General features: G+C 38.0%; 1 protein-coding gene across 2 annotated transcripts; it reads right to left on the reverse strand.

Annotated features, from left to right (window-relative positions):
- Positions 1-10,668: 10,668 nt before the first annotated feature.
- LOC104894394 (protein kinase STUNTED) lies at positions 10,669-16,146 on the reverse strand. 2 transcript variants are annotated; one of them, XM_048643045.2, is made up of 11 exons: positions 15,655-16,146; positions 14,786-14,883; positions 14,194-14,452; positions 14,025-14,102; positions 13,392-13,904; positions 13,062-13,310; positions 12,814-12,977; positions 12,650-12,726; positions 12,317-12,464; positions 12,064-12,213; positions 10,669-11,363 (listed from the first exon to the last, which is right to left on the reverse strand). In XM_048643045.2, exons 1-11 carry the CDS (start codon positions 15,812-15,814, stop codon positions 11,121-11,123), a joined length of 2,139 nt encoding a protein of 712 aa, XP_048499002.1. In that variant the 5' UTR covers positions 15,815-16,146; the 3' UTR covers positions 10,669-11,120. The 2 variants fall into 2 exon arrangements, with proteins under 2 accessions (XP_048499002.1, XP_010678918.1); XM_010680616.4 differs by having other exon boundaries at positions 13,392-14,102; positions 15,655-16,145.
- Between the last annotated feature and the right edge of the window lie 6,551 nt (positions 16,147-22,697).

Consider the following 22,697-nt stretch of genomic DNA (forward strand, 5'->3'; position numbering starts at 1 on the left):
GAGGAGGAGGAGACAGTAGAGAGGCAGTGGGGGGCATGGATAAGAGCCTCGCCGCGGAGGGGTAGGCTCAAGATTCAGGAGGAAACCAAGGCTTTCTTAAGCTGTGCTCGCAAGATTCCTTTTCCCCCTAAGGAGAATTATGGAGAGGGGGGTGAGGTTACGACCACGAATCCTCCAGTAACGACTCAGGTGGGGGTGGGAGCGGAATATCCAGGTGGCCGTGGTGAAACAGAAATTGCGGCAGGTGAGGGGGCGAAACAATTGCACCCGCAGGAGTTTGGTGAGATGGAAGATTTTTGTACTGAGCCGGAGCATGTAAGTGAAGCCCCTGTCTTCTCTTTTAATGCTACGAATGTGAAAGCGACTGCACCAGCTCATAGGAAAGTGAAAATCATTAGCCGCCCGAAACTTTTGAACTCTCTTGACACGCAAATGGAGGATGCAGGGTCTACTATTGGTAAGAGGAAAGTAGATGCAGATGAGGTTTGGAGTAGGGAGGCCCTTTCGAAGGAAATGTTAGCAAAGAAGGTTCGAAGCGAAGTGAACGAGGCTGTGTTTGTGAATCCGGACAGTGGTTTATGGACTGTTGAGGCGGAGATTGGCGAGGACCAATCCCGCCCGGCATTATGAATCTATTATGCTGGAACTGCCGGGGACTGGGCAACCCCAAGGCGGTTCGTATGCTCCGCAGGTGGAGCAGGTCTTTTAGCCTATCTTTGGTCTTTGTTTCAGAGACCATGGTTACTAGCACGGTTGCGGAAAATAAAAGGAGGTCACTGGGTTTTGATAGTGCGGTGGGTATTGATAGTGAAGGTAACTCGGGGGGGTTGTGTTTGTACTGGAGGTCCGAGTGTATCACTTTCTCTCTTGTCTCAATGTCCAAACATCATATTTGTGGGGACGTCAATGAGGGGGATGGTTCGTCCTGGAGGTTTATAGGGGTGTATGGGTGGGCTCAAGGGGGTCAAAAGCTGCATACATGGGATCTCATGAGGTCACTCTTCTCCACTACCTCTCCAACGATATTTGGGGGGGATTTTAATGAAGTGCTGGGTGTTAATGAGCTGGAAGGGGTGTCGGGTGTGGATAGGCGGAGCATGTTTGACTTTCGAAACGTGGTTAACGAATTGCAGTTGAGGGATTTGGGTTTTTCGGGTCCGTGGTATACGTGGGAAAGGGGAAGGGTCCCTCGCACAAGGAAGAGAGAGAGGCTGGATCGTTTTTTAGCTTCGGTAAGCTGGATGGAGTTGTTCCCTAAGGCGGAGGTTGAGCACGTTATGAGATACAAGTCGGATCATACACCTATTCTGCTGCGGTTGCGTGGGAGAGTGCGTAAGAAGAAGGTGCGACATAAAAAATTTCGGTTTGAGACAGCTTGGTTGCTAGATGAGGAGTGTGAGGGAAAGGTTCGAGCTTCATGGGAGGGGTCGGTTGGTGCTGTGTGGAAGGCCCGTATTGACACGCTGGGGAATGACTTAAAGTGTTGGAGTTCGGGGAAATTTGGGAATCTGAATAAGAGGATTGAGCGCTTGGAGGCGAAGATCAAAGCTGCCCAGCAGGGCTCTTCGAGAGCTGAGGCTGACTTAGCAGCTTCTTTACAAGTCAATCTTGAGGATTTACTTGATAAACAAGAAGCTTTCTGGTTTTTGCGGTCGAGGGTGAGTGAGATAAAGGACGGGGATCGCAATACTAAGTATTTTCACCACAAGGCCTCACAACGGAAAAGCCGTAATTTTATTTCGGGGCTGTTTGATAGTACTGGTATTTGGCGAGAGGAGGAGGAGGAGTTAGAGGAGATTGTGTCCAACTATTTTACGTCCATGTTCTCTTCGAACTCGCCGTCACATGAAGCTATGGTGTCGGTTCTTGATGCGGTTTCTCCAAGGATTACAGGGAGGATGAACGAGGAATTGATTCGACGGTGTACGAAGGAAGAAATTTGGGAGGCCCTGAGTCAGATGAAACCTTGCAAAGCCCCGGGACCGGATGGGATGCATGCGGTTTTCTACCAAAAATTCTGGCACATAGTGGGTGATGATGTTACAGATGTAGTTACTGGGATTATTCACGGTACGCGGCCTCCCGATATGGTGAACAAAACCAACATTGTCCTCATTCCGAAAGTTAAGAATCCCAAGATGGTATCTGAGTTCCGGCCCATTAGTTTATGCAACGTAATTTACAAAATTGCGTCGAAAGTAATGGCAAACCGCTTGAAGGTGATTTTACCCGAGGTAGTGTCGGAGAATCAAAGCGCTTTTGTTTCGGGAAGGCAGATTACTGATAATGCCTTAATAGCCCTCGAATTGTTCCATTCAATGAAGCATAGGTCCTATGGAAAGAAGGGTAGCATTGCGATGAAGCTAGATATGAGCAAAGCTTACGACCGAGTCGAATGGTGTTTCCTTGAAGCTTTACTTTTGAAACTGGGTTTCGCGGAGCCTTGGGTGAGAATTGTCTGCAGTTTTGTGTCGTCGGTGCGGTACTCGTTCCTGGTGAATGGTTCTGTTTGTGGTTCTGTTACTCCTGCTCGGGGTCTCAGACAAGGGGACCCTCTGTCTCCTTATCTGTTTATCCTTGTTTCTGATGCTTTCTCCGCTCTCATTAGGAAAGCTACTGTTGACAAGAGCCTCCATGGGCTTAAGGCCAGTAGGGGTGGTCCAGAGATCTCTCACCTTCTTTTTGCTGATGACAGTTTACTCTTTGCTCGAGCTGACCGACAGGAATGCAATATTATAGTTGATATTCTCAACAAATACGAAGCAGCATCTGGTCAAAAAATAAATATCGAAAAGTCGGAAATTTCTTTTAGCAAAGGGGTCAGTACTGGTAGAAAAAAGGAGTTGACGGAGTTTCTAGCAATGAAACATGTAGAGAGCCATAAGAAGTACTTGGGTATCCCGACATTGGTAGGGAGGTCTAAGAAGGTAATTTTCTCAGAAATCTTGGACCGTATATGGAAAAAACTGCAGGGATGGAAGGAGAAGTTGTTGTCTCGGGCGGGAAAAGAAGTGCTTTTAAAAGCAGTGATCCAAGCTATCCCATCTTATGTTATGGGTGTGTATAAGTTCCCCGTCTCAGTGATACAAAAAGTTCACTCGGCTATGGCAAACTTCTGGTGGGGTTCTCAAAACCAGTCGGGTGGTATGCATTGGAAGAGTTGGGAGGTGCTATGCAACCCAAAGTTCCTGGGAGGACTTGGGTTTAGGGACTTGGGGGTTTTTAATGAAGCACTGTTAGGCAGGAACGCATGGAGATTAATGAAGGGGAAGGAGACTCTTTTAGGGAAGGTCTTCAAAGCTAAGTATTACCGACACTCGGATTTTCTTGGATCCACCCTGGGTGCGTGTGGGAGTTATGCTTGGAGGAGTCTGTGGGGAGCGAAAGCTCTCGTGAAGGAGGGGATTCTATGGCGTGTCGGTAAGGGGACGGAGATAAAAGTCTGGGAGGATCCGTGGGTGATTAACGGAGAGTCACGGTTCATAACTTGTCCTAGAGTGGAAGGAATCAACTATGTTTGCGACCTGGTCCAATTTGATTCGATGGAATGGGATGTGGAGAGCATACACCGCTCTTTCGACGAGCAGAATGCGCGAGCTATCCTGGCTATACCACTGAGCGAAAGGCTACCAGATGACACCATTACTTGGGCTTTCTCTGACGATGGAGTGTATACAGTGAAGTCAGCCTATATGTTGGGCAAGAAAGGCAACCTGGACCTGTTCCATAAGGCCTGGGTTCGCATTTGGGACCTCGATGCGTCTCCGAAAGTCCGCCATTTTTTATGGAGGGCCTGCAGTTCGTCCCTTCCGACTCGTGCGTTGTTGAAGTACCGTCACATTATTGATGACGATCTCTGTCCTTTATGCCATACAGCTCCTGAGAATATTTTTCATGCTTTATTCAATTGCCCATGTGTGGTAGAGGTGTGGGAATGGGCTAATCTGACCCACTTCATACCGCAAGGTGAGGGGCACAGCCTCCTTGATGTTTGGAGTGATTGGGAAGATTTGGAGGATGCGTCGCTTGTTAGGATGGGGTATGTTGCATATTATTTATGGTTCCGAAGGAATAAGGTGGTTTTTGAGAAGATTGAGAAGCCGAATAGTGAGGTGGTGGCCTTGGCGAATAAAGCAGTGTCGGACTTTGGCAATTACACTACAAAGATTTATGGTGGTACTCCGTGTCCCCGGACCAAGAGCTCTAAGTGGTGGCAGGCTCCCGGTGCAGGCAGGGTGAAGTTTAATGCGGACGCTTCGATTCAGGATGATGGTTGGGTGGGGCTTGGGGTCGTTGCCCGAAACTGTGAGGGTAAGGTGGTGCTTGCGGCTGTTAGACGTGTCCGTGCATGGTGGCCCCCTGCTGTTGCAGAGGGGAAAGCTCTTTGCCTAGCCATCAAGCTTGCGTGGGCCTATAACTTTAAGGATGTGGTGTTCGAAACAGATTGTCAAACACTTGCGGCTCGTCTCTCTTTGGGTGCTACCTACCTTTCTGATTTTGACAGTGTTCTTGACGATGCTTTGTTTTTCAGTAGAAATTTCCTTTCTTGTAGGTGGTCTCATGTGTTGCGTGATGGCAATAGTGTAGCTCACCATTTAGCTAGAGTTATTCCTTTTGGTGTGGAGCAAAGATGGGAGAACCACTGTCCTCGGGAAGTGGCTCCTTATGTGGCTATGGATCTTTTGACTATGAATGAATGATAGCTCACATTTTTCCTTTCAAAAAAAAAAACTGCAATTAGAATTAGGATTTCAATTAAAATTAGGTATTTTCTACAAAATCTACTAATGTTTGAACTAGAATATTCAAAGTTATTATATTATAACTTTTGTTGTTGTATGTCGGACAAAAAATACGGTCGAATAGGGTATGTGAAAATTTCAAAAGTCTATATCTTCTCTACGAAGAGAACGGGCATCTGCTCGGATCCTAATACTAAATTAAATTTCTTCCTTACTTTTCCTTTTCCACTTAATCTAATCACGTGAATAAAGTATATCTAGATGATAGTCAATAATTCAACTTCTATTTGTCTTCATACTTCTTTTAGCTAACCTCACAAATTACAACATGTTATTAATCATGAATATAATACTAGAAAAATATTACTCCAACAAAGATTTAAACTTTTTAGGGGGAAAAATAGTCAATAATTCAACTTTCGTTTGTCTTCTTACTTCTTGTAGCTTACCTGACACATGTACAACATGTTATTAATTATGAATAATACTAGAAAAATATTACTCCCACGAAGATTTAAATTTTTTAGGAGGGAAAATAGTCAAAAAGTACTTTAACGTACCTACTAGACAAAAGTAGAAAGAAGGACAACAAATAACATTTTGTTTTTTATTTATTTTATTTTTTTTGCAATTTTTTTTGTTAACATTGTTAATTCTTTGTTGATATAAAATGAGATTTTTCAACATCATTGTATTTATAAACTTCATCTCTTCTTTTTCTATTGCAACAATTACCATTTTTGATAATTTCATCTATTTGAATCATTACACTTTTCCTAAAAAAACGCAACTATAATTGACAATATCGCTTTACTTTATTTTAATAAAATCATCATTAATTACTCAAATTACCTCATAAAGTTGCATATTTAATTTTTATTTTTAATGTTCAATGCACAAGGAGGTGAGGAAGAAGCTATGTGAATGCAACAAGAAGCTATGTGAACAAGACGATTTTTTTGTTGTTGTTAGTTGCGTAGGAAACTCTAGTAACTTTTCTTTTGTGTAGGAAAAAAAAAGCCAAATATAGTCGTTTGTATAAATGAAGTTGTTTGTTTAGTGAAAAAAATGTCTTTGTTCAAAAAAATAAAATGGTTGAAAGAGGAATAATTGGTTGTTTATGAATCATGACTCATGTTTGAAAAAGATAGTTTCAAAAACTTACCAATTTGTGGCTTAAAAAAATCAGTAAGATTAGTTGTAATCTCAGATTTTTCCAAATTTCATAAACTAAATTGAAGTAGCTCTTCAATTGAAACACATTTACCTCAATCAGTAAACAAAGTCGGACTGGTGGCATAAAGGGTAAAAAGAGAGCAACTCTTCAACTTAGAATGTCTCAATCGCAAAAATTTTCCATCATTGATTACACTTACTTCACACAATTGAAACACAAATTTTTCACCAAAGTAGAAACATGTTTAATAAAACAACCAATTATTATGGGCCCAACCCATCTTGCAATATTTTTTATTGCTTTTGGCCACATGTATTATGGGCTTTTATGATGGACATATTATCTATTATTTTTAAGTCCATTTTGGCATGGGTTTTTGTGGCTTCTAAGAGATGGTGAAGACAGTTCCTGGCACCCCACAACATAATGGTGTTGTAGAGAGGATGAACAGAACCATTGTAGAGAAGGTGAGATGCATGTTGAAGATGTCAGAGCTTCCTAAGACATTTTGGGCCGAGACAATGAAAATTGTAGTGTACCTTATCAACCGCTCTCCATCTATTCTTTCAGGTCTTGATATTCCTGATAGAGCATGGAAGGGATGTGATCCTGCATATTCACATCTTAGAGTTTTTGGATGCAAGACATACATGCATGTGGCAAAAGATCAGAGATTGAAGCTTGATTCCAAGACTACTCCATGTGTGTTTGCTGGCTATGGTGATAATGAGTATGGGTTCAGGCTTTATGATCCAAGAAACATAAGGTAGTGAGAAGCGGAGATGTGGTATTCTTTGAGCACGAAAAGGGTGCAGATCTTCTGAGTGCAAGGTACCACACTAACTCAGATTCATTTGTTAATACTATTGATGTTTATTCTGTTCCTACTTCTATTTCTGTTGAACAGTCAACACGTGAAAATATTGAAAAAACACATGATGGTAATGAGGAGGTACAACCTGGTGATGGTGGTGATGTACTAGAATTTGATGATACTCATGATGATGCTCCTGATGATGATCAACCAGATGAAGAAGAGGTTCATGATCGGGGGAGCAACCTACCCCACCGGTGGATGATGTACAAGTTCGAAGGTCAATTAGAGATCAAAAACCTGCTTCTAAGTATCCTAGCTTAGAGTACATCTTAATCACTTATGAGGGGGAGCCCGAGAGTTTCCAAGAAGTGATGTCTAGTGAAGACAAGGATCATTGGCTCGAGGCTATGAAAGAGGAGATGGATTCTTTGATGAAGAATCAGACTTATGAGTTGGTGAAGCTTCCTAAGGGCAAGAAAGTCTTGAAGAACATATGGGTTTTCAAGAATAAGAAAGATGGTGAGAAGATAGTGAAGAGGAAAGCCAGGTTGTTGTAAAAGGATGCAACCAGAAAAAGGGCATTGATTTTGATGAGATCTTCTCTCCGGTTGTCAAGATGACTTCTATTAGAACTGTTTTGGGGTTAGCTGCAAGTCTTGATCTTGAGTTGGAGCAGCTTGATGTGAAAAATGCTTTCTTACATGGTGACTTGCATGAAGAAATCTACATGGAGCAACCTGAAGGCTTTGAAGAAAAGGGGAAAGAGAAACTTGTTTGCAAGTTAAAGAAGAGTCTTTATGGTCTTAAACAGGCACCAAGGCAGTGGTATAAGAAATTTGATTCGTTTATGACTAGTCATGGTCATCAACGAACTTCTGCAGACCCTTGTGTGTATTTCAGAAAATTCCCCGATGATAACTTTATTATCCTTCTTTTGTATGTGGATGATATGCTGATAGTTGGACAAGATGCAGGGATGATTAGCAACTTGAAGAAAGACTTGTCCATGTCATTTAATTTGACATCCCTGCGAAGCAAATTTTAGGCATGGAGATTGCTCGTGATAGGAAAGATGGAAAGTTTTGGTTATCACTAGAAAAATATATTAAACGGGTGCTTAAAAGGTTCAATATGAAGCATGTCAAGCCTGTTAGTACACCATTAGCAGCTCACTTTAAGCTAAGTAAGAAAGTTGTCCTACAACAGAGAAGGAGAAAGCAAGTATGTCTTCTATTCCTTATTCTTCTGCTGTTGGTTCTTTGATGTATTCTATGGTGTGTACTAGGCCAGATATTGCACGCTCTGTTGGTTCGGTGAGTAGATACTTATCCAATCCGGGTAAGGCTCACTAGGATGCAGTGAAGTGGATCTTTAGATACTTGTGTGGCATCTCTAAACTTTGTTTGTGTTATGGAGGTGGCAAACCTATTCTTGAGGGTTATACAGATGCAGACATGGCTGGTGATCTTGATAACAGAAAGTCTACCTCAGGTTACGTGTTCACATTTTCAGGGGGAGCCATTTCATGGCAATCCAAGTTACAGAATTGTGTGGCTTAGTCAACTACTAAGGCAGAGTATATAGCAGTTGTGGAAGCAAGTAAGGAGATGCTTTGGTTGAAAAGGTTCCTTCAAGAGTTAGGTTTGAAGTAAGGTGAGTTAGGTTTGAAGCAAGGTGAGTATGTTGTATTATGTGATAGTCAGAGTGCTATGGATTTGAGTAAGAACTCTATGTATCACGCTCGTACCAAGCATATTATTGTTTGATATCATTGTTGGCGAAATATGATCGAGGAGAAGAAAATGAAGCTGAAGAAAGTTCACACTGATAAAAATGGTGCAAACATGTTAACAAAGATGGTTCCCGGCAACAAGTTTGAAGTTTGTGGTAAGCTTGCGGGAATGAGCTTTAAGTTGTGATTGAAGCATTATCGTCTTCCCCGTGTTGGGCTGGAGGGGGAGATTTGTTATGGGTCCAGGCTATCTTGCAATATTTTTTATTGATTTGGTCACATGTATTATGGGCTTTTATGATGGACATATTATGTATTATTTTTAGGTCCATTTTGGCATGGGTTTTTGTGGCTTCTAAGAGAAGTTTGTAGAGGCTTTTGTGTAGACACTTAGTGGGTAAAAGTGGGAAGCAATTTTCAGATTAAAAAAAACACAAACAAAAGAGAGAGGAAACTAGAGAGTTCCAAGGGTGTTGTTCTGCTCATTTTTCTTCAGCACACTCCTAGTGTTTTGGTCTCCGGAGGAGATCCCACCGTTTGATTTTGCTGCAATTTTGTCAGCTTGTTGGGGACACACGAGGATACATTATGACCGTTCCAGATCGTTAATTCAAGCTCCGGTTCATCGGAATTGCATCTGGACAGAGCTACTATTTTTGAGTGAATTCTACACTTTTTGTTCTCTATTTTTTATTCTCTTATTACAATATTTTTGTTACTTGACCAACCACCAAGCGAAGCAAATGCAACGGGTACGAGGGACGAAATTGTTAAAGTTGAACAAATAGGTGTAATTGTTGAGCTTTATGGTGGTGAACTTAACAGGATCAGCTATAGTGATCCTATTATAGTGAAAAATATGCTAAACGTGCTTAATTGGGTGAAAATTTTTGAATTAAATTGTGCTATTTGGAACAAGACAAGATTCTTTACAATTGCACTATAAAATCAATGAAATTCAAAGGGATGTAGCGCAACTTAGTAGTGCGTTTGTTTAACATGCACGAAAGACGTAACGATCTGGGAACTGTCTCGGAGAGAGGCTTGGTGAAATAGACATGTCTGTGAAGAAGCAGACTATTTGCACCTTGCTAGAAAGACCCTATGAAGCTGTACTGTCCCCTGAGATTGGATTTGGGCTTTTCTTGCGCAGCTTAGGTGAAAGACCAATACATATTTTGTACTTTTACATTATTCACGTACACTACTTCGAATGCAATATAGTTACTCAAACTCACATTGTGTATATACTTTCTTGGAAAAATTGATTAAGATTTCAACAATCTTCCAAACTGTAAATAAAAAATTTATAAAATTGGAATGCGAAATTTATCAAGCATTGCCATATATACCAACAGATAAACAAATAAATAGAGGTAGATTTACATTTACTATATTGGGTCAATTGATCTCAGTGGTAGAGCACAATACAAGCAACATATTCGATTGAACCCACTTTTTAAATGATATAAATTAAATAGTAGGAACAAATCTCTATTACATAAGGCAACACATGGGGGACACCAAAAAATAGAAAAAGGAATAAAAGAAAAAAAAAAGGGGAGATAACTACCTGTTTCATTTGAATGAAAAAAGGGGGGAAAGTAGAACATTAAAATAAACATCAGTTTTTTGAAAAAATAAAATGTAAAGACGGTTTTTCTATCTAATTAATTTTATATTCTACTTCACATGCTATCGCACGCATTGCGTGCATGTAAGATTAGTAACATGCATAAGGAAGCTTCTTGACATGGTGGTGAAAACACAATTGGTGTTGTAGGTCATGGGTCAATTATATTTGCTTGTTGCATTTTTTTCATATTTTTGAACCACTTCAAATTTTTTGGGATTTTCTCTAATAGATATTTATAATTTTTAGAATTCTTTTGTAAAATTGGTATATTTAAACTTACTAAAAACTTATTAATACAGTTTTGACCTTCAAAGTCATTTTTTGTGAATAATAAGTCGATTGCAAAGAAGAGATTATATGTGATTGGTGCAACAATTGTATCATATTTGAAGACACTAGCCATAAGAAAATAATATCCTACCATGTAATCATGTAATGTCTAATTATTGAGTGGCCACAAAACAATAGATTGAAAATGAAGGTCATAAGTCCAAATTGGAATTGAGTCATTGACATTTTTTAGAGGACAAACCAGAAGAGATTATGCCAAATGAGAAGTTAAGGTATCAATCTCAAATTCTCAACCATTTATTTTACTTTATTATAGATTTGTAGTAGTGATATACTATATTGTATTACAATAGTATGTATATACAAGATTCGGCCAGATATAACAGCACTATCCGACCTTTTCATTCTCACCCCTTACAAGAAGGATCCTCAATTCTCCTCCCCTCTTTGTAACGGAATTCTCCTTATCTTAAAAATAAAAAAAATAAAAAAACCTAAAGTCTCAACCTTACAGCTTCATTTACACTGTCTATCTTACCCTTGACAGAAAACATACAAAAAAAAACTCCACCAAAGAATGCACCCATTCTTACACTCAATAGATGAACGTAAACCCGACTAGTTCAGCATATACTTGATGAACAAGCAAATTAAGCCAAGAACTGGGAGAATCAATTGTGGAACCGAGAAAGCAAACATTTACAGGAAAAAGAAAAATTATGTTTTCAATCAAAGCTTGATGAGTGGCTCCACCTGCCTCGGAGGTACTCTTCTAGTGAAACATGTTGCTCGATGCTGCTCATGGACAGAGAATCATCCTCGACATCGAGCAATGCTAGACTAAGGTGAGACTGGAGATCGATACGTGGAAGACCATCCTCATCCAGCCTGTCAATGTTCTCTAAAGCATTGACTTGTAACCTCGCCCATTTTACCGTATCAGGGTTTCCTTGCAGGAGCTTCAATATCTGGCTCAAACAAAAAGGAATTTCATAGAAATAATGAATAGGAGAATATAACAAAATGGTGATGTGCTTCTGTACTAAATTAAACTATCAAAAGCATACTTGTCAAAGAAACATAGTAATCAGGAAAAGTGAAAGTTGGATGTGCCCAGCCATCCTTTGCCCATGTCCCATGTTGGACAGTTAGACTGCCGCAGCCATCTAAGGGCTAGGGCCACACACAGCCCGCAGTCGAGCATCCCGGGCTGTGCCGGCACATGCACCACCTTAAGCATTTTCATTCTTGTAAGCTACAGATTAAACGTGCCAGCCAACTGGCCTCTGACGTGTCTTCCGCCAATGCCAGTCTTTGCATATATGGCCCACAGCCCACTAAGTGGACCCTAGCACCAGTGTGCCACATCATACCTCAAGTAAATCATGCTGGCGCACTGCCGCCTTTAGTAACCAGCACTTCCCACCCCCACCAAACCTACCCCTTGGGTTTATGAGATCAGAGTCCAAAAAGATAAAATTTCACACAGGGGTAGCAGGGTGATTAAAACCACTAGTTTTAGCCATTAGGATAGAATCTTGTTCTTGAAAATGAATGCTCAAGTAGATTGCAACAAATCATTTACGAAAACAGAAGTTATGCAACTTGTAGAAATGGTATTGCTATATCTGTATTTCTTAAGCTTGAAAGATTCAAGTTGCAACTTACAAGGCTCATGTGTGGCCGAGCTCGAGGTGCTCGTCTGATGCAAAGTGTGGCAGCCAAAACCATGCTCTCAATCTGGTCTCGGTTATAATTACTGCCCATGGAAGGGTCTAGCAACTTGGAAACTTTACCTCCATTTAGAATTGGCTTAGCCTAATGCAAAAGAACAATCATATTATCAAGGTGCACAAGAAAATGAAAAACCAAAAAACATAATGCACAGCGAAGAAAAAAACATACAAGCAGAACAACCTACCCACATAACTAGGCTCTCCTCGCCTTTCGGTAGTTGGTTGTTTATGGGTAATCTTCCTGAGAGAAGCTCAAGAAGCACAACCCCAAATGCATAAACATCAATTTTGTCCGTCACCTTTCCATACATGAAGTATTCAGGGGCCAAGTAACTGCAGCAATAGATTATAAATCTAAGTTCTAGCTGGAAGGGTAGAAAAACTAGCAACTCTCAAATTATATTGACAAATACATAATTTACACATGGACAAGCTGCGAATTTGGACAAATTATTGTTTAGAAAAGTCAGAAGATAATACTGATTAGAGAATCAACAAATTGAGTAGAAGTTACAGACCCAAATGTTCCAGCCACATCTGTACATGTAATATGTGAAGAAGTTGATGCCAGTTTAGCAAATCCAAAATCAGAGAGCTGAAGAGAACAAACGTAAGAAAACCATGAGTAACAAGTTGTAAGGTAACAGGAAAACATGCATAATTCAAGCAAAAAAGGTAATACCTGTGGCTCAAAATCCTCGGACAATAATATATTTGATGATTTCACATCTCTGTGAATTATTGGTTGAGTGTTGTGATTATGAAGATAATAAAGCGCCTCAGCTACACCCAAAGCCACCTTGAACCTCTCAGACCAACCAAATGCAACAGGATCTTTTTTACTACCTGCAAAGAATAAAGATGACAAACCATGACGCTCAAGAACCAGAAACATTAAGCTAAAAGAAAAAAAGTTTATCTGCCCAATACCATGAAGGTTTTCTTCAAGGCTGCCTCTGGATAGCAGGTCATAGACCAGCAGAAGATTACTGTCCTCAAAACAGAACCCAAAGAGGGAGATTATATTCTTGTGATGCAAGGAAGTAATTATCTGGATTTCCATCACGAATTCCTGTAATACATCCTCAGAAGGCTTCAAGTTTTTTACTGCCAATTCTTTGCCATCAGGAAGATAACCTCGATAAACTCGACTACTGCCTCCTTTTCCAATCAGATTTTCTGAAACCAACAAAAAACATTTTAGTATGAAAAATAATGATTATGAATATTCACAAGACATTTTGGTCTCAGAAATCAAACCAGGCATGAAGTTCGATGTTGCTGACTGGAGTTCAGTGTACTTGAACAACCTACATGTTGAGGAATACTTCTCCTGCAGACCTTCCAATTCTTTAGGTACACTTCTAGATTCTTCATCCAGAGTGATTTTATGAGACAAGACCTCACTGCTAACTGATACCATAGCATTATTCTGAACACCTAAATCACAGGAATCATCATCTTTCTCCTTACTGTTGTGTTCGGCTGAAGATGAAGTGCCAGTGGACGAATAAGGTCTGCTCGGCAATAATGTTGTCCATTGCACTACGGAGATATCACGAGAAGAAGATGATGTACAACCTTCTCTTGCAGACAACAATGTACGTCTAAGGAGTGGCCAACCCGGTCTAAGCTCAGGCAATTCTTTTACCAGTAATGATATAGAACTTGATGCTGCTTCCAACTTCTGGAACGGTACTAAAGCCTTAGAATTGTCCTCTTCGTCAATACTGCCTGGCTCTTCTGTCATGCTGGTGCAAGGAAGTGAACTATCTAAAGACATAGAATGAGAACAAACAGAACAATTCTTTACTGTCTCAGTATACGGTGTTCGCTCCAAATCTTCATTTTTAGCTTGATTACATTCATTTTTAGGTAGATTATTAGAATCACCATCATTGAGTATTGAGTAGATAGTGGATGATCGTTGTAGTCCTTCCAAGATACCATTCTGCTGATTATCACGGGCCCCTGATCAACATGAAAGTTTTAGGCATGTCACATTACGACTTACGCATAAACAACATTTAGAGAAGCTAAGTGGATGAGCTAGTTTGCAAACCTTTCGAGTTCTTTGCTTTTCCTGCAGCTGATGCAGTAGCTTCTCTTTGGAAGACAACTTTCCCATTACGAACAGCAAGAACCGAACAGTCCATGGGTAACTTCTTGGCACAATACTTGGCAACTGAAGTAGAAGAGCGGATAGTATGGTGTTTAGCTGTAGTACCGACTATAACTTTACTTGCAGCATACGAATTTGCTTCACGGACTATAATTTTACGGACTGACGAACCACGGCAAATCTTCATCTTAAGATCAACCTAAATAGAAGGAAGAAAATTAAGATATCTTCCAGCTCAGAAGTAGTACTGATTACGAAGTCAGATTAAGTAAGATAATGCACAGCCTTCTCTGGGGAATTTATCACTGGTGCCCTTGACTATTGGATTTTGCCATTGCTAGAATAAAAGAAACAAAACTATACTTAAGCCTTTATTTTTTAGACTCTGTATAATGTGTGAAAATATATTATTTAGATACTTTTCCTTCAAACAAAACACAGCCTTAAATTTTTCTGTCAAATTCGACACACCCACTTCAAGAAAAAATATACTCTAACAAGAACTCGGAAATATCTACAGAATAAAACTAACCTGTTTCAAGTTGCAAAAACCTTCATATACACCAAGAACAGAATCAAATGCCTTAACCAGAGAGAGAAACGATGATTTTCCATCTTGATCAAAAATTTCTGTCCGCAAACAAAGACCAATTAATCTCATTGCCACTAACAAACCAACAAAAAACTCCATTTAAGATTAAAAAAAATTAGAAAATACTACAAAACACCCAAAATTAAGATTCACTATTATAACCCATACTTATTCTAATTCATTCAATAATACAAACAAAATCATCTAACTTAAAAAAAATACAAAAAGATGCCAAAAACCCAGAAAAATTCCCTGCATTTTGGAAGTTCCCAAGAATAGTAAAAGCATATAAATTTAGAAACGTCCAAAAGGCAACAAAAACAAATTTCAAGAGTAAATAGAATGAGACAATTTGGAGAAACACCCAATACTACAAAATTCACCATTGTTAAATGTTAACCATACTTATTCTAATTCAATAATACAAACAAGATCACCCAATTTTATTTTAAAAAAGAAAAAATTCCCAACAAAAAATCTGCCAAAAACCCACACAAATTCCCTGCATTTTAACAGTGCCCATAATAATAAAAGGATGTAAAGCGTAAAAATTTCCAAAAATAGCATTTCAAGAGTAAACCGAATGAGACAATTTGAAGAAACACCCAATACTATAATTCTACAAAATTCACCATTGCTACCCATACTTATCCTAATTCAATAATACAAACAATATAACCCAATCACCCAAAAAAAAAAAAAAACCCACAAAAATCTGGCACAAACCCAGAAAAATTCCCTGCATTTTAAGAATACCCAGAATATTAAAACCATGAAAAAGAAACATAAAAAAAATCTAATAAATTTACCATCTTTGGCAAGAACATGAAGAGCAATTACAACATCACCAGGTTGAGCAACTTTAACAAGCGACCAAGTAAGAAGCTCTCTACTAAGAGCATCCATCTTCACCCCAACAACAACAGTATTTATGTCGGCATCTCCGGCGATGTGATTAGTCGGAATCATTTTCCGGCGAGTTGTTTAAACGGAAAATGTCAAAGAATTCTGACAAGTGCGATTATTATGATGTAGTAGTAGTAGTTTGTAAAATTGGGTTAATTCCATGTAATTTTAATATTTGAATGAATTTATATAAATGAGGTTGAGTTTGGTTTGGGGTTTAAGCTTTAACCGCCGTCTGGTTGCTTTTCAAGGTCATACACCATACAAATACAACGGATTAGAGGAGAGAGAGAGAGAGAGAGAGAGAGAGCGAGAGCGTAGTGAGTACTAAATATGGATACTTTTTGGTTGGAGGAACTTGGGAATTTGGGAAGGTGGCTTGGATTTTTCCGTGAGCTAATTGTGGGCCTTCCCGCTTTTAGTTAGGAGTAAATTTTTCGAGGTTGATGTTGGAAAAACAGTTATAATTTACCATTTGAGTCGATTGAAAATTAATGTAAGGAAAAAAAAAAAAGACCGATTTTGGATAAGCCAAAAGACTTGTATTGGTGAAAAGTAACTACCAAAATAACTCATTTAGACTCATTTTTCTAAAATAAAACACAATATATATATTATTCCCTCCATCCTGTAATATAGTGCCTATTTCATTTTTGTTAGGTCAAACTTGTTACTCTAGTTTCAGGATAAGGATTATATCTTTATGTTCGATCATTGACAAAGGTTCAAAGAAAGGGTGGGTCATTGACAAGTAGGCGCCAATGTATATCGCATTGAAATGAGCCCCAGTACCGGAGCGAGGGACATAATGAATCATTTCATCCCCATCCCGCTTTCATTACAGACTACGCTAGCAATTTTGGCTCTTATGTCTCTTTTGTTGGAATTTGTTGTTTCTTTGTAGTTGTAACAATCACTTAAAGTAGTGGAAAGAACAAAAGATGTGATCTTAGTTCTTGGGCTATTGAAGAGTATTACAAGTTTCCCCTAAGTGGGATAGAGGTAAGGAAGATAATAGCGAATTTTCCACAAACTGAATTCTCTGGAATAGAATTTAAGAGGCACCTTATGTTTCTTCCTATTCACTTTGTCATATATCCAAATGATATGGGAGTCCTTAACCATATAATTCTGGAAGATGCAAAGAAAAGTAGTTTTTTTATAGAATAGAGGCAACTAACTTGAAATTACTTGGAGATGAGGATCAATGTTAGCCTAGTGGTTATGAGGCCCTTCTTTTAATCCTATAACAAGAGTTCGATTCTCACCCCTTGTAAGAAGGATCCCCAATTTCTCCTCCTTACAAGGGAATTTTCCTTACGCAAAAAAAATTGGGGATAGTATACCTAGGATCTGGGGTGTATTTGATAACAAATTTACAGGTAATTTTTACAATTTTATCATGTTAAAACTTGGCTAGGTAATGCATGAAGTTAATACAGATGGATGGTTCTCAATTTAATGATTAGGAAATGAATTGAATGAAATCAAGATGATTGATTAATGCTTTCATAATACTACTACCTTTTAAAGGTTAAACTAGTATTTTGGCATGGACGATACCCCAAGTGAGTTACAATTATCAAATATATTATTAATAATAAATTTTCATAATTGATATAATTAGCTTTTCATAATATTCTGTCTAGTGGGAAATTGTAAAATGGACGTTATGACATGATAGGTTGTTCAAAAAAAAAAAAACTTCTAAGGAATCGGGGATAAATTTAATAATCTCAATGGAATTTGAGTAAGAAAATGTTACTACTTAATAAAAGAGTTAACGATCAAAATGTTTGTCTACATATTTTATAATTACATATAATTTTAAGTCTTTGTTATGTTTTACTTTGAATCATTAAGCATTGAAATTGTAATGGATTAGTGGTTAAACTCTCACATTTCATTTCAAAGGTCATGTCTTTGAATCCTAGTAACTACACGCTGTTAATATTTTTGATTGAGATTATAAAGATGTGTATTAGAAGCTTGACAAGAGCGTCACGTGGAACAATTCATTTGTATAGATATAATCCATATTTTATCTTATTTTACTAATTTAAAAGCACACTTTATAAAATACTATTCCGTTCGTTTTCTTTTATTGGTCTGTATTTCTCATTGGAAAATTTTCATATATTGTTCCTGTTTTGAATCTTTTTATATATACATAGTGTAATTTATGACTTAAATTGCCCATTAGTTTAAGTTGTAATAAATTGTGTTCGCATTATTTAGTAGTAATTTTTTCTACTCTTTTACGTCTCAGGTTTTTGTCTCATTGGTTGACTAAATTACATCGACTTAAAGGGCTAAAATCTTTATTTTTAATTGAATTTATTTTATTTACACTAGTGAAATCTTGCCAATTTCTTAGCTTACATTGGTTTCTTCCCCATCACGATTCCAAAAAGGAACAACGAAATAATATAGAGGGAGTAATTGTTTTAAAATCATTTTAATAGCTAATTACTTAAGCTGTCTAGAATTGCGGCAGCTAAGGACCTAACAAACGCTACCACAAAGCTACTTTTTTAATGGACCATTGGTCAATTCATGAATTAATCTCTCTTCTTTATCAATATGGGACACTCACATGTTTTACGTTATCCGGGTAGTGATTATACATTAAAGCTATTATCAAATATAATACGTAATAATTCCTGTTATTTATCATATATATTATAACTATATGTAATTCTATGTACCTTAAAAAATCAGACATAAATAGTTGTTACAAATCTAAAAAACAGTGATATTATAAACAAAAAATATTCACAAATATTTCGTCCCACACCCTAAACCGTCAGAAATTAAGCTGAATTTTTTTATTTTGGTAGGAACAACTAACACAAGAAAGGTTTTTGTTTTATTCATAAAATTGAAAATAAGGTTTGTACTTCTGTTCTCTTATTTAAGCATAATACATTATATAAACCTTTGTAGTGGCCAAATGGGACTATTTTTATTTTTTGGTTACTTAGACTATATCTTTATTTGTGGATTGGGAAAAAAAATGTATACATATCTTTATTTATACTTATATAGGTTGAAGTTGAATGGAAGTTGTGGAAACTATGTGGGTTGGTGGGGGTCTAATGAGATCATCTGATCATGTTTACGATATTGACTTTTATGATTTATTTTTTAATTCATTTGGGTTAAGGCCTCAAGGAGGAGAGGTGGTTTGTTTCTTGCTTGTTAGGAGCACCCACATAGCCCTCATTCCTAATTTGTCAATCAAAGAATCAAGTGGTTTCCAAGTATACAAAAACTATCTAGCAAGATTGCTTACGAAGAGCGATTAAGTCCTTATCCCTTTTTTTCTAAGTTTATCTTTTTATGTACTTTGAAGTTTCCAAGTTGTAAGGAAATTCTGTAGAATCACCATGGAATAGTAACATGCTTGTACTATTGAGTTACGGTGAATTTTAAATGTATGATGTGTGAGTATGAGTAATGATTTTAGAGAAGTTGGTATGCCATTGCCCACAAATTAATCAAGATTTCAATGCTCACCTTGAGAGTGAGTGAAGCGGATACCTTAATGTGAATTACTCATTCAGTTTTTTTTATAGGACGCATATGATAGTCGATGATGAACTTTGACCGTTAAAAAACTCTCAATCGTATTAATAATAAAATAAAAAAAGTAATAATTTAGTAATTTAAAAGAAAGTAATAATCTGAAAGTAATTTTTGTAAGACAAATCTAATGGTAAATTATTTGTAATATTTATTTGTCTTATTACAAGAGATACTTATAGTTAAAACAAATTTGTCTAAGAGATATTTATTAAGTAATTAATTTATATACCTCTCATTAGTAATTTTTTCAACTAAGTGTATAATGTTATTAAATTTCTCAATACAATTTTGCAATTTTTTTTAACATGATTACTTATACTATATATACCTCAATTATTTTTTATTAATTAGGACATTTTACTATTTAGGGCATATTATTTTAAATGACATAGTTTACCAATGTGTCTTGAATGGAACATTGACCCATTTGAGAAGTGGATAACTTTATTCACAATATATCTATAAAGAAGTAATATTTATTTTTACGACCTTGTGAAACTTTCATATATACATGAGAACTGGACAATTTTTTTGACTATATTTTTCATAATATATTTATAGAAAAGTAATATTTATTTTACGATCTTGTGAAACTTTTATACATAAAAACCATCCAAAAGAGATTGTTTGCAAATCAGTGATTTTGTCAAGCAAGTTTTTTTTTAGAAATTTCATATGAGAGAAGGTTGGCGTGTTTGCATATCCAAACTAAATCTCAAACTCAGTCAATTATGTAATTTTGAATTGATTGAAAAATTAACAACTCTCAAAGCACTCTATCATTATCTATGAAGGAGGCAAACTTTTAGATAAGTTATTCCACAACTGAATCTACATCAATCTACTATATATTAACATACAAATCACATGCTATTGTAAAATGGATCGGAATACCTCCAATTTTGGTCCGTCTACTTATAATACCCCCAACTATGAATTATTTTTGAATACTCCCAACTATTGGGGGAGGTCCACCAAAAATACACCATGACCTAAAATAACCGGTTTAACAGGTTAAAGATGTCACTTGTCGTGTTCTTATTGGTTTTACTTAATTTTTGTTGTTTTGCTTTTTTATCACCTCACCCTTACCATTTTCTACTCCCACCCTACTGCCGCCCATCCCCATCCTCAGCCACCAGTCCCCCTCCCCTTCCTCTTTCTCCTTCCTCCCCCACCCTTTCCTACCGAGAACCCCCCTCCCCACTTCTTCCCCTTCACACCACCCCCTGAAATCACCCCACCACCCACTAGTACCTTCCCTTACCCCCACTACCACCCTTTCCACACCCCAATCCCCTCCCCTACCCCCAGCAGCCCCCAACCACCCCAGAAACCCCCTCCCTCCACCACCTCGTCGAATTTCCCTCCTCCCCTAACCCAACTACAACAACAATACACAACACATGGAGAAAGTACCTCCGAAAACACCCATACAAGGTGATGAGAACCACCAACAACAATAGTAAGACAGAGGAGAGAGAAGAATACGAGCAAGATATAGAGCAACAGGGGAGCCGAAATTCAAGAAAAAGAGCCACCACGGCAGCGACGATGACCAACAAAGCAACACCAACAACTATACCACTGTTCCACACCAGCAACATAGCATCGCCAAGACGCGGCGCCGAGTAGTAGTGGTAGCATCACTAGTGACAGACGAGCAGCACCGGTGGCAAATACGCGAGTAGAGAAGAGATAATTGTGGGAGGTGCAGGGGAGCATCACCCCAATCAGCAACCAAACAACAACAATGACAGGGGTTAGGGGAGGGGTCGGGGGTACGAAGGGGGTTAGGGGGAATTCGACGGGTTGGTAGGGGGAGGGGGGCTGGGGTGTGGTGAAGGATTGTAGTGGGGTGAGGAAAAGTGGCAGTGAATGGTGGCAATGTCGTCTTGGATGTTGATGGGGTCTTATTTTATAATGGAAATCGGGCTCTTTTTTTCCCCTTAATAAGAGAAAAGGACCACAATTTTTCATAAAGAGTAGAGAAAATCAATACTAATCAATGGATTGATTTATTATTGATAATTATGAGAAGGTTGAATTTTTTGGTGAAAGAGATTGAGGAATATGATAAGGGATAGCGTGAATTATGGAGTTCGGAGATGAACCGTTTATAGAAAGCATGATATTTTTCAAATCGGGCCCTTTCAAATAAAACCAAATTTTTTTTGGACTTGGGCCCTGTGCGGAGGGGCTCTTTGCACACCCGCAACTACGACACTGGGTGGTGGGGGTGGTGGGATGAAAAGAGGAGGGGGTAGGGGTAATGGGAGTTGGTTTACAAAAGCTAATAGAAAAAATATTAAAAAAAAGATAAAAAAAATTACCTTGCTAACAAGTTACAGGTCATCTGATGCATTTATAACGGACCTTTCCAATAATTGGGGGTATTTAAAAATAACTCATAGTTGGAGTATTAAAAATGGACGTGCCAAAATTAAAGATATTATCCTTTTTTTTAAAAAACTAAGAATTCATTTACTATATCTTACCTTGCATTCTCTCCTACTTCTAATGAAATGAGATCGGGTTAATCTCCTCGTTGCCTTTTAGAACTAACTAAAAATGAAAAAAACATTCAGTTGCCCAATTTGATATACTACACCTCTACAATAAGACATTTTTAAGAAGCCTAATTTTATAAAATAACATTTTTTTATGAGTTGCATCACATGTGTATATTGTTTAATTCTATTTACTTGACATAATAACATTCCGTACATGATTTCACACAAGATCAGCATTTGTTTGACATTGCAAACCAGAGAAGGTGCATATAAATAAAACTTGGAAGATAAAAAAGGGCAAAAGATTCCGTAGAAGGTTAGATTCATTTATAAGGTGGGCAGCAAAATGGCCGACCATTAGCCCCCGTGACTCGTGAGTGCATAAAAGCTTAAAGCTCAGCGGAATAACTTGAGCAGCTGAAGGACTTGAACCTTTCACGAGCCATAGCTGCATTGCATGTGATTCCCACAACTATACTATAAATAATAAATTGCACTATGCGTGTCCTCTCATCAACTATCCATGTCATCATAGCACCAAAAAATATCCAAGTCATCACTGCCTTATTCTCGTGCGCCGAATACACGACGATACATTGATGATTAGGTAATATCTGAGTTTTCTTCTAATTTCCGATGCATTACCTAATAAAAGTGTAGAAAGTGAAAAGTAGAGCAATATTGTTTTTCAGAAATAAGTGAAGAGTGTAGGTTGTGGTTAACATTTTCTTTTTAGGTGTGTTCGGCAACAATAGTTGTGATGGTAGCTTTTAGCTATAAGAGTAGCGGTTAGCTGTTAGTGGTTGGTGTGTAGCTGTTAGCTGTTAGATGTCCAAGTAGCGGTG

This window comes from Beta vulgaris, chromosome 1, assembly GCF_026745355.1.
Source record: "Beta vulgaris subsp. vulgaris cultivar EL10 chromosome 1, EL10.2, whole genome shotgun sequence".
NCBI lineage: Eukaryota > Viridiplantae > Streptophyta > Magnoliopsida > Caryophyllales > Amaranthaceae > Beta > Beta vulgaris.